The 12961-nt window shown below is 35.4% G+C and overlaps 1 protein-coding gene across 7 annotated transcripts in view; it reads left to right on the top strand.

Moving 5' to 3' along the window:
* Nucleotides 1-12961, top strand: part of LOC141907612 (uncharacterized) — a 130980-nt gene that overhangs the window by 21441 nt on the left and 96578 nt on the right. For all 7 annotated transcript variants that reach the window (XM_074797313.1, XM_074797312.1, XM_074797318.1 and 4 more), the window contains one exon: nt 8545-8727. In XM_074797313.1, coding sequence (XP_074653414.1) covers nt 8545-8727 — 183 coding nt within the window. The remainder of the gene's footprint in view (nt 1-8544; nt 8728-12961) is intronic.

The raw sequence follows: 12961 nt of genomic DNA, 5'->3' as shown, positions 1-12961 counted from the left end.
CATCTCAACCAACTTTGTCAGTGCGGATTCACATGTCACAAATATCTTCTGATTGACGCTATTCTTATCGGTGGACACATAATTAGTAACATTCATCTCGATAGTTTCTGGAGAATTTTTCGTCAACCAACATTCCAGAAGATTCTCCATTATCACAGCATTGTTAATTGATGTCATAGAACTTTTCATCAATGATTCCCGAACTTTCAGAATTTTCTGTAGAATTGACGTGTTAATACTTTCATCTCCAGGAATCTCAATTTTAAAAGATAAGCGTTTACATGTCGTGCTCATGGTTGTAAGTGTGTTCGCAATAAGTGAGAGAAATGAAATGAGCAAGTGTCTTTACATCATATCATCTTTGGGAAATGTTTAAACACTATATTAAATGGATATGGTCAATTAACTTTTTAACTCATTAGCCTAGGTTACCCTAAATATACCATCAGCTTAAATCCAAAACGGGTTACAATGAATATAGCAAGGAAATAAATGTTCAATATAGGTTCTGAAGATGGCTGAATCAGCAGCAAACGAACATGATTCTGGTAGTCCAATAATGATGGAGACAAATGAAAAGGAACAAAAACATACCTTATTTATCAGAGTAACCCATGAACAAGAAGAAATCATCAAGGGTTTTATGAGTTTTAATGGCTAGGATATTGAAGAAGTGACACAAGAAATGGGATATGAAGACGAAAGCCACTTTCAGATTGGACAAAATCCTGAAGCGCCAGAGTGAATTGTATTACTGTCGACCATGCATACCGTATTTTCCGGCCAATAAGCCGAGGGCAGTTTTTTAGCCTAAAATACATGGATTTCATAAAGCTTCGCCCAATAAGCGGAGGCCCTTCATCAGAGATTTTAATTCACTGATTTGTCAATTAGTTCGTCTTAATTGACGATTTAAGAGGCTGACAGTAGCGCCCGCCGATGTGTGAGAGTGCTGTGTATACTATCATCGCCGAGTGACTGTGCTATATATAGGCTCACTCAGCTGATTACTATACACACAGCCATACACGCAGTACGCGGCTCACTGCTGATTTGCATATATACTAATGTATGAACTGACACGTGGTAGTACGATGAACTCGCGCGTAATAAAAATGTATACCATTGCCGCTGTGCGGTGATGGAACAATCAAAGTAAAAATAAAATAGTTCAAAATAGATTATAATTGGTTGTAAATAATGACCTCAAATAAATATCGACCACTTTTCTTGATTTTGACGATCATTGAGAGCATTAGAGTGGCATAGATCGGGAAGTGATTTTTTATGTCAGATCTTATCCGCCCAATAAGCCGATCACGATATTTTGGGTAAAAATCTGAGGCTAGAAAATCGGCTTATTGGCCGGAAAATGCGGTAACAGATATGTCAAATAAGCAGTTATGGTGGGAGGGTGAGCCTGGACAACCGCATGGGTTGAACCACAGACGAAGAAAATCTGTTTACAAGAAGTTTTGGACTATGTTGTTTCATAGGGATGCATTTATGGATAATAGATATAAGACTAAGAAAATGTATTTTCTCCAGATTAGGCCAAACAAGAAAAATTGTGTGTGGCATCGCCGAGATATCTTATCTGAATGTGTAATTAAGCGTGTGCGAGAGTGGTTCCCGAATCCTGAGCATCAGGACTATATGGGCCACAAGTGGCAATGAAAAAAACTAACTTACTAATGAAACCTCATTAATTCATACATATGCTATAAAACGGAAACATACCTGGATAGAATGAGTAGTGATTTTTAATTTTTTCAATAAATGAGGCAAAATTAAAATGAAATTTCTATTTTCGTCAATTTTCAACCGATTTTTATGAAATTTGAAAGGTAATCTATATGCGTTATGAATATCATTTTCTGTGCTGTGGTTATGAATTAAACGCACAGCTGTGGAAGTGGAGCAAGTGCCAACTATAGACAGTACTAAATCCCGCCTACTCTGTCAATCACCTATTTAAAATACCCATGAAAACTTCCAAAGAAACGGCTTAATTTCATAATTGGCTAGATTTAGCTCAGATTTGACTGTTGGATCTGCCCAGGCATGGATTCATACACCTCCTTGACAAAAAGAATCAATGAAATTGGCCTAGTTTCAGAGAAACTGTAAAATGTGTACTAGAGTGGCAGAGCTCCATGGTAACGGATTGTATCACGTGATATGGGTAGTCTGACAACTGAGTCGGCTTTAATACTGCTCCTCAGCCTTTAAGTGAAAAGAAATTCTTAATCTTAGTGGTTACGAACGAACATTGAAGGTCTGTTTCAAAATTCGATTTGAACAGTTTCTTTAATTTTTGAGCATATAGAATAGACGGGAAACCCACATTGGGTATGGAAATGAAAAGAGAAACTTTATTCTCATCGACGGTTTTAGGCTGGGTAACGAATTAAGAGTCGAGAAATCTTTTAACGCAGTGATCAAAAACATGGCTAGGATAACCATTAAGTTTGAATAATTTCTTAAGAAAATCAAGTTCTTCCGAAAGAATTTTCCAATTTGCTGCATATATTGTATGCACGAAAAAGCAACACGATGTCTTATCAACACGATGCTTTTTCGTGCACACAATATATGTAGCAATTGGAATATTCTTTCGGAAGAATTTCTACTCTTCAACGTCCCCTGGTTACCATGTACCAAAATCAATGATATCGAAACTCACAACAATAACAATAATAGAAAATGTCATAAGCTATAACTTAGCAATTGCTTGTGATTACAAAATATGCATAAGTACCTATGGAAATAGAAAAATCGTATAGTATTCAATGTTTAACTCCCCTGGTGGCAAGAACAAAGAATTCATAAATATCTTTTCTATATACTACATAAGTTTTGTGTCGACTGCGCATTACTACAGATAACTGCTGTGTCAAGTAGAAAATGACATTGGGAAAGACTTCCCGTTCAATTCAGTTCAGTGCTAGGGAGTCATAAGGAAAACCCCTTACCATGTATATCTTCAAAATTGAAGATGCTTACTACACAGCGCACCATGATTTCATCAGAATATGTTATTGGAAATCTGCGAACAAATTGATTTTTGTGCTCAAGTTAAATCTACTAGCTCAGTTGATCCTTCTGGACCCATGGTCCTTTATGGAATTTGTTTCTGCTTTGCGTTTTTCTATTATCGAGATGATATGAAAATAATGTGTCCCTTAAGAAACGCTTCCCGCCGAGTTTATCTACTGCGGACAAATCCACCAGATATCAATGTAAACCTAAACATTATTTGTTAAAAAGGTCAAGTGAATACCTGGTAATTACGTACTGACGTTTTATCGATAGTGTGGATTGAAAATGGACCTGGCTAAAATGATTCTTTCTTTCTCAAAATTCTCATTCCCTTTTATTGCATTCAATCTCAATCCATAGGCCAACCGTGCCTAATTTTTTGTCGAGCTTTTTTATATCGAGCATCAGGGCCTTTGGTCAACTAGTATTTTCTTATGCTTAACCCTTTAGCACTTTTCTATTTTCTTTTTACTTTTGGGTACTTTACTTATTTCTAATGGGGTTATTTTTGCCAACAGTGTCCCGGTAAAATACTTATCGTAAATAGCAGGTATGTAAAGATCAGAAACTGACGATCTGCGCGAACCAGTTACGCGATCGCGTAATGAGCAGTTGCGCGATTTGTTACTTTGCGCAGCTAGGATATTTTCATGATCAGTTGCGCGAGGTAATTAGACCCGGTACTTCGTACTATCTAAGACTTCCGTTGCGGGCGCGTGGATTTTATTTCACCTCTAATTAGTGCAATGATTTTTCGGGCGAGCGGGATAAAAGTGACAATTTTTTTCAAAGGATTTCTCGACAATGACAAACAGACAAAAAAAAACGAAGTCCGCCACAAATGTAAGTAATTAGGACAGAAGCAAACTAAGAGGATTAAAAAAGCAAAACAAACTAGGGGTAATTAATTACCTATGACAAGAGTTGAATACGTGTAACGTGAGTGACAATAAACGAGTATAAATTGCTTGTGTTTGGAATTGTTAGCGTACATATGCGAGATATCTACAAACATTTTAGCAGAGAACATTAAATACACGTATACTGATCGAGAGAAAAGACGAGTTTTAAATAACAATTTTGTTCATTACTAATGAAGTCATACACGTGTAAACACTTTGACTAAACATTATACATGTATATAAAAAAATATCAAAATAACACGTTAAACGTTAATGTTAAACACCCACAGATTGAAGGGAAAAAAGATTTCACTGTATCTTTTAGTGGTCTGTAGTTAGCATTTTCTAGTTTTTGGATTCATTTATTGCGGGATATAGGACAAAAAATTATACCTAATTTCTCATTTTCCCCAAGTTTATTTTACACATAGCCGGGCACTTATGTATAAAGTATTTAGATAATTATACAAACAAGTAATTTTTAGACCCGACAGCTAAGAAAATGAGTTCGTCAGCATTTCTATTTGTAATTTAAGGAAGCCCTAATTTTTTGCCAAAAATTCGTTCTCCTACCTGCATTATATACATATGATTATATTTGATATTTATCATTTGCATTAATCTAATTATTAAAATTGTCTTTTAGGTCAATAGATAAGTCATTGATTCGCAGCTGAATTGTATTCTCAAAAAGATCAATCCATTTATATACGTAGGTTTCTTGGTATGTCCTGGGAGAATACATGCATTGTTTCGTTATGCAAGATAATACATTATCCGCCTTGATGGTTGTTTGTCTGAAACATTCATACTTGTATCAGGCGAGCAATCTAAATCATCTGAAGGTAATTACGGCGCTGTAGTCATGAGAAGAATTCGTGGAAATGAGCAATTATGAAATATACTTTATGAAACACTCGCTGACCCTTAGTCTGATAAATCGATTATTAAGGAGTAATATTAAAGAGTAATATTAAAGAGTTTTATTATCTTAATTATTAAAAGTTTGTGTGTTTAAATTTGAATGTACTAATTATGATAAAGAACATAAATAAGAAAGATGATATTTCGGCTTATATTGTATATTACTATTAACACAAAATTAAATACCGTTCATTATGGGAATTGTGATCATTGGATAAGTTAAAATAAATGAATTCGAGGGTTGGAAAAATGGTATGTAATCTCTTTGGTGCGGTTGAGAAGGAGAGCAGACCGGCATCATTTTCTGAAGGCACCTGGCGCCGTCGGATGGAATACGCCTGACTGGATATAACTTGATTACTATGTATATACACATTTATTATAAATTTCTGCCGTTAACTAATTATAAGTCTAGTATAAACTACTATGTAAATGCATTTTTAAACTAAGTACCGGTCCAGTGTTGGCACCTGAGGTAACGAACAAAGAAATCATTATTATCGATACCGGTATTCTTTTAGTTTCAAATGCGAGTAATTCTTACAATAAGTAGCCAAAATGTTTAACGAAGCAGAAATTGTGGCATGTGCCTAAATAGTAATCCCATTCGCCCATTTATTTTAAAATACTGGCACAATGTTTGCCAATCGTACCAGGAACCCTAATTTCTTAATAGTCATTGTATCTAGAAGAGCTGTGTAAACTAATTGTTCTTAAAACTCTGAAGACAATGATAGAAGTACCGTATAAAAATCTGCAATTTCTCAGCACATTAAACAGTATTCTTTGATTCTTCAAACACTTAACATCACTTACAACATCATTTACAACGGAAAACGACCAACGCTCAACGACCAATGATTAACGACATGGATACAGACTCAAAAAAGATGACTGTAGACCTATGACATGCGTGGCATATGGCAACGAAGTATGCTGAGAAATTTTTGAAGAAATCAGGATATGCGGTTATTCTTTGTGGATAAGTGAAAGTGATAAAAAATGGTTAATATTTTTAGATATTTCAACGAGGTGTGCGGCATTTCGTGAGATAAAATCGGTCGCAACCCGACGACTAAAATTTGCCTCGTGTGCGCCGGGCTTTAAGTTCGCGCGCACAATCAAATGTAATAAAGTTCGTGCGCGCGATAGAATTAATAAAATATAAGCTTGGGCCAGAACAGAACCGTTCAGTTTACGTTAGGACATCGTCTTGGGCACATGTTGGAATACACTAATGTAATCATATAACAAGACCAGGATTATTTCATGACATTAGGATTAATAAACAGATAAAGGTAATTAAGCTACTTTTCACGTACCGTATCACTATTTTGATACACTACAATTTACAAGTTTGATACACTACATCAATATAATCATCGTCATTAGGCATATAAAATCATAACCATCAAATCTTTACTTTTTAGCGATAATTTACAAATAACAACGTATCTAAATATCGCTTCTTGACAAATTCAAATAGTGGAAAATCTTACTCTTATTAATATTGATGTTTTAACAGTTCCTGCATAATCAATTGAGTAAAGTAAAATCTGTTCATCACAACTCGCGCACCTGTTCATCACAGCTTGCGCAGGTTTATTCTGCGCGAAGTAACAACTCGCGCAAAAAGTCATTACGTGATCGCAGATAGTAGAAAACGGATCCGATTTATAGCTCTAAATAGACAATTGCATTCAGGTCCACAAAGGTTATGTTTTTCTGTTAGAGATCGTAAATGTCTACCACACAGGGATGAAATTTCAAAGTTCATGACAAATATTCCCATTAGGAGGATACCATGGAATACAACAAATTGTTTGAAGAAATATGCCTTTGTAAATTTATTATTTTATCACCAAATAACATACATACATAATTCTACACATGTGGAGAACCATAATATATCAACAAACCTACAAATATATTAAATACTTGGTGATTATTTGCTTTAACACACAATTATTTCTTATCAGTGAAATATTTCCCGAAATAAACTAATGAGTAAAAACAATGAATTTTTGTTTTCATGTAAAGTCACTGTTTTTTGTTCAACGTGTCACTATATAACAATAATAATGAGTTTATAAACTAATAAAGCCAAATTATCAAACCAAAAGCAAACAATTCAATTGTTTATTTTCTTTTTTCCTTACTGGTGCTGCCCCCTGTTTTGCAGGATCATCAAAGTCGTACTTAGCCAGATAATGGTACCACCGAGAACAGGGATCAGGACACATTCGTTTTTTACATTCACAGCATATGTAACATGTTTCTACTGGTTGAAGGTGCGCAATACACTTGTGGACTGGTACATGTTCAAGCTGTCTGTTCATGCGGCGCTCATCGGGTGTTTCTACTGGTTGACCCTTTTGAAAGTGAATGTACGACCACCCACAAGCTCGTTGGCTACATCCGAGAAAATGTCAAATTCTTTCATATCTGATGCAGGATACAGCTCACTGTGCACAATATAGGCTTGTACTAGTGAAAGCTGAAATAAGTGAAAAACCAATTGCTTATACCAGGTCCTGGACTTGTCTACGGTACAATGATACACGCTGGTCAGATAGGTCGACCCCACCCATATATGTATTATACAAAACAATTGCTTTTTGTTTGATAATCTCTCAGCACCCCGTTTAGTTATCCTGGTAATTTCTTGATCACATTTCATGGTCAGCAGATTTACAATACGCTTATCTCTCCAGCTTATCGCCAAAATGTAACCATTCATTTTTTTAGGCTTTCACCGACTTTCAATTTTTTAACGTCTGCACAAGACTTCCCCATAGTTGTTGGTAGTCCTTTTTGATTTGAATTAACAGTTCAAGAAAGAAGAGTTTTCTTTAGTTCTAACACATTTTAAGCTCAGGGCTAGTATAATAGTTGTCAGTAAACACAAAATACCCTTTGTTCAGATAAACAGTCGCGACATCGAGAACTGATTGAGTAGTTTTGCCTACATCGGTTTGTAAACGTTGACCGGTATAGGGGATGAAATTCAAAACGTAACCAGTTACTGACACAGCAGCTAGAAACAACTTTATCCCCCACTTAGTGTGCTTATTCTTTATGTACAGTTTCAATCCAAGGCGGCACTTGAATTTTATCATTGTTTCGTCGACTGAGATTTCACGACGCTCAGAGTCATTATCAGCGAAATGAAGGTATCTCATAATCTCGAAAATCTCAGAAACAGCATAGTTTTACTGAATGATGGGGTCCGTGTCAGCCACATCTTCCCCCAATATGAATTGTCCTTTTAATATGAAACGTCCCTTTTTTGTACCAATCCCATGGTTAGTAGAAGGCCTAACCATGTGTTCAATTCTGGGGGTGTGATGTCAACCCATGGACTTCATCCACTCGGCGTCTTGCCATGGCTGTTAGTCAACAGATGCAACGCAGTGGTTTGATTTTAATAGATCTTATTGTATCAAATTCGATTGCGGGATTGTTTCATCTATGTATTAAGGATTTTACCTTAAAGTACAAGATGCCTGCTATTTTAAAACTATATCGTGATGAAATACACAAATAACAGATTTTTGTTTGATAGAAAAATAATCTGCAAAATAATATATAAGACATAGCCTAAATCGCATAAAGAATCCTAAGACGGCTGAGACTTAAGGCTGCTTTTTGACTAAGTTTATTTATTCCTTTGTAGATGCACCGCGTGATATTGGTCGCTTTTCACCAACTAGAGAGGAAATATTGAAAGAACAGAGTTACAGGTTTAAGGGATACCCGAAAGAGAATTTCATGCATCCACACGAACCACTTGTGAAATCACTGCAAGACCAAGATACATCAAATTTTCACTATGGAAAACCGAGTCATTTTGATAAACGTAAGTCATCAATTTTTTCAATCTTCCTTTTTGCCTATGCACTCTTTGGGCTATTGTATTTAATTCTATAGGAGTATCTATTCTGATGGAATAAAAATATTTTTAGGAACTTATTATTTTGCAGATATTGATGGTTTGTCTTTAGATTTAGTTTAAACATGTCTATCTTTATTCTTAGTTAATTTCAATTCTTAGGCATGTATTTCTTAATCGGTGTTGTCATTTCGCGGAATCACAGAATTAAAAAAAATTGAATTTCTTCATTTTCATTTTAAGTAATAACTGAGTTTTCCTGCCAGGATACCGTTTGTTGGACAACGCTCTGGATGCATATTTTCATTTCCACTACCCGGTATGCGATAATAAATCATCATCGTCACTCAACAAACCAACCATAGTTCCCTACAAGAAAAATGGAGAATAAAAGGCAGTGCGTCGGGGGTAGACCGCATCGAGTTCTGCGTTGTGACCACTGATAAGCCTTTAATTTAAAAGTCCAATTTGAGGTATGTGGTCAAACGATCAACAAGAGAAATATCCCAAAATGATGATATCAGGCGAAAATAGCAGATTGCAATTTGCAGCCATCTGAACCTACGACCCGACATACTGCAACCGTGGTCATTCCTGGTCATTCCCTGAACTAATAATATTCGGTTGGAATAAGTTTGCAAATATTCGATTAACTTCGATACGCGATGTTTGCCCTCTGGTGCCGGTCTCTTTTTCCAACTATCTGACTGCTGCTGCAGGTGGCAACTGGCAAATTGCGTGCAAATAGTGGGATTCGGAGTTGACACATCAATTGGTCTGATGACTTGTCCGACAGCGGGTATCCTTGTGGGAAAACCCAGTTACAGTGTTCTCCATTGAAAAAAAATTCGTAGGGGCGGTACGTACTAAGAAAACGAGGGCACAAGAGGGCACAAGCACTAATAGGGAATGGGGGCCCTCCCCCTGTAAAAATTGTCTATTTGTAGGTGCTCAGATGCGTTTTCCAGTATTTTGGGTCATAATCAACTAGTTTAAGTTTGGTAATTTTAATAGCCTTTGGCTAGAAATCGATCGTCGGCAGTTTGCTTGAAGCACCTTTCGGATGGAGATTGGTAATCCTACGTGCATAAAATGTTCTTCCATTCATATAGCTAGATTTGTCAATAAAGCTCAATGAGCATTTATTCATTTCCATTTGGTTACCTGCTGTTTGAAAAATATTTTGCTAATCATAATAAAAGTATTTGTACGGGCATTGAGACTTGAAAAATTAAGGCCACAGGTTTCGTTAATTCAGCAGCTGAGTTCAGCAGTGTTTAACTTATTATGACTTTCGTGCTCATTGATTTTTTTAATTTTTAACATACCGGGAAATCCCAGGATATTTATAGGCCTACCTGTGCAGTGCTGTGTGGCTCTGTGCATGAGCCGTCTCTACAATTATTGACATATGTAATAAGTTTTTATGGCATGAAGCGTTTTTCTGACTTACTATTCATACAATTATTGACATACCTGTAATGTTTGTGTGTAGGAGAAAATAATCGCTGGTGATATTAAACCGAAGATCGTCACTGACGGATTTTCAAACGATGTCAGCTACAGGGGCAGCAATCTTTTCATAAGGGCGGACAATTTTTACAGGGGCGAACATGAAAATTAAAGGGCGGGCTGCCCCTTAAAAACCCCTAATGGAGAACACTGGGTTACTATATAATTATGGTGAAAATTCTGTGTTTTTGGAAAATTCAGCGATTCTGTGTTTCCCATTATGACAACACTGCTACTTAATGGCTTGTCGTATTACATCGAAGGAAGTGTTCAATACTTTGATTATTGCACTGTCAAGCTTTTCACCATTTCCCAAATGAGCATGGTGTTGTTTGAACCGAATCCCCCCAAACTTATTTCGCTGAGAACCTACGATGAGCATTGGCGATACGGACCCAAAATCAACTGCTCAGTCAGGTACAGGATGTGTTGTTAGTTGTATTATCACTTGGTACCATGGTCATTTGGGTGTTCTCAGGTGCATTTGGTTCGACTGATCCCTTGGAAATCAACATTACTTTATTAGCTCGAGATGACAGTTATTCATTCCTTCGATAACATGAATGTACAATAGGTCATCGAAAGGAATCCAGGTAATAATGCCAGAGGTAAAAATGCTATAGGTAATAATGCCAGAAGTAAAAATGCCAGAGGTAAAAATGCCAGAGGAAAAATAACTTCATATGTAAAAATGCCAGAGGTAAAAATGCCAGAAGGAAATATGATGGAAATTAAGCGAAGAATTTATTAACATTGGACGTGATATTCTTATTTATACTAGCTTTTTCGTAATGAAAGCACAGTTTAGATATACAAAACATATTCCTATGATCATAAAAATTAAAAAATGAATGACAAATTTATAAAATAAAGTGACATAGCAAGAAATTGATTAAAATTTATGATATTCTTGCACAAGATGATATTGAGATCCGAAATATTTCTAGATCATTGGAAATCAAATATGATTATATGATTGAAATAAAAAAAGCGAACATAGTCATGATATACAACGCTTTTCTAAATTTATGAATATTAACAAATTAATGCTCAGAGTTTGAGTTTACATATTTAATACACAGTTCAGATAAAGCATATTTCTAGGTATAGTAATAGGTATGATAATTAAAATCAAAAAGTTTTTGACGAGGGTTTGCTGTAATTCATAACAGCAAAGCAACAATTTGATGAATAGTTTATAAGTTTTGATACACTTGTTTCTTATGAAAATGGAATTTTTACCACCCTAGCATTTTTACCTCTGGCATTATTACCTATGGCATTTTTACCTCTGGCATTATTACCGCGTACCCGTCGTAAGTGTAGTAAAGAATTATTTCTGTAGAGAAAAAATTCTGATTCTAGGGGTACAGGTCGGTTCATTGAATTTGTTTATTTAAACTAAACTATTAATAGTCAAACTGACTATTTACATTTGAGAATTTTACAGCTTAGATATTAGATATAACTGATATAACTTATAAGATATTCTTCGAGAATGAAATACTTCATATTTTATTATATATTATACATAATGACATACATAGGATATACCCTAAAATACTCGAATGTGGTATTCATGAATCGGAATCATGTAGGATTTTGGTTTATAGTAATTTGCATGTAGGAATATGGCATGTGGGAATTTGGTCTCTGGGATTATGCCTGTAGATGGTCTAATGCATTTTCCCCTGGCACTTAGCATTTAATGCAACTTTGATTACCAGAAAGAATAAAGCAAATGACATAAAATTATATATATACCATTTATATATCACCTTCTCAGTTATAATGAATTATGCAGTTCTATTGATAGTAGAATTTGTTGTGCATAATGGTGTATAGAATATAGATGGAATTTGGATTGAGTTGTTTTTCACACCACCTTGAACCATGCCTTGAGGCATACTTACCAGCTTAAGGTACTTTAAATAAATGATACTGAATTTAGAATGCAATTGTAAGTAAATGAGAAAAGCGTTCATGAATCCCAGTGACTTATTATGAAAATGCCTTAGAAAGAATGAGAGTGTATGGTTTGTTTATTATTGCTTGTAGATTCAACAGTGAATTCGCCCAGGTTTTATATAACAGGTAGGGGGACTGCTGGTCACCTGCTTCCCTTTTTTTAAACCCTTGTCTTCAGAGTACCCTTTTCAGAACACAGATGATATTCCCTTACATTCTGTGACAAAGACCTTTACAGATCTTCAGAGTAATTCTTAATTGCAGACCAATCTTGCCTATCTATCTATGATATTGTTCCCATGAAGAAATATGGTTTTAAAGTAATGATATTATATCTGTGCGTGTATTCCTGGATGTCATGATAAAAAGATGATCTTTTTTCATTTAGGTTTTATACTTTAGTTTGATAGAAAACTGAAATTGGGACAATTTTTACCAGGGGGATATTTACCCGGCTGGAGATTATTACCTTCGTTATTTGAGACATCAAACCTAAAGGCTATAAGCTAAAAGTACAATTCCTGGGTACAATAAGCTTATTTTTGAGCAACCTTTGAAATACCTTTGCAATGAGCAATACTCTGATGTATGTCATTACACATGTACTTACTTTACCAAGGTTATCGTGATTTCCAGTTATTTTGATGTTGCCTACAAATCCATAAGGCAGCAGTAATTTTGAAACAGGCCTATGGTTATGGTGAAATTCATGGGGAACTGG

This window comes from Tubulanus polymorphus, chromosome 6 (genome assembly GCF_964204645.1).
Source record: "Tubulanus polymorphus chromosome 6, tnTubPoly1.2, whole genome shotgun sequence".
Lineage (NCBI taxonomy): Eukaryota > Metazoa > Nemertea > Palaeonemertea > Tubulaniformes > Tubulanidae > Tubulanus > Tubulanus polymorphus.
The sequence above is the reverse complement of the archived record's forward strand: the minus strand, read 5'-3'. Positions and strand labels throughout refer to the sequence as shown.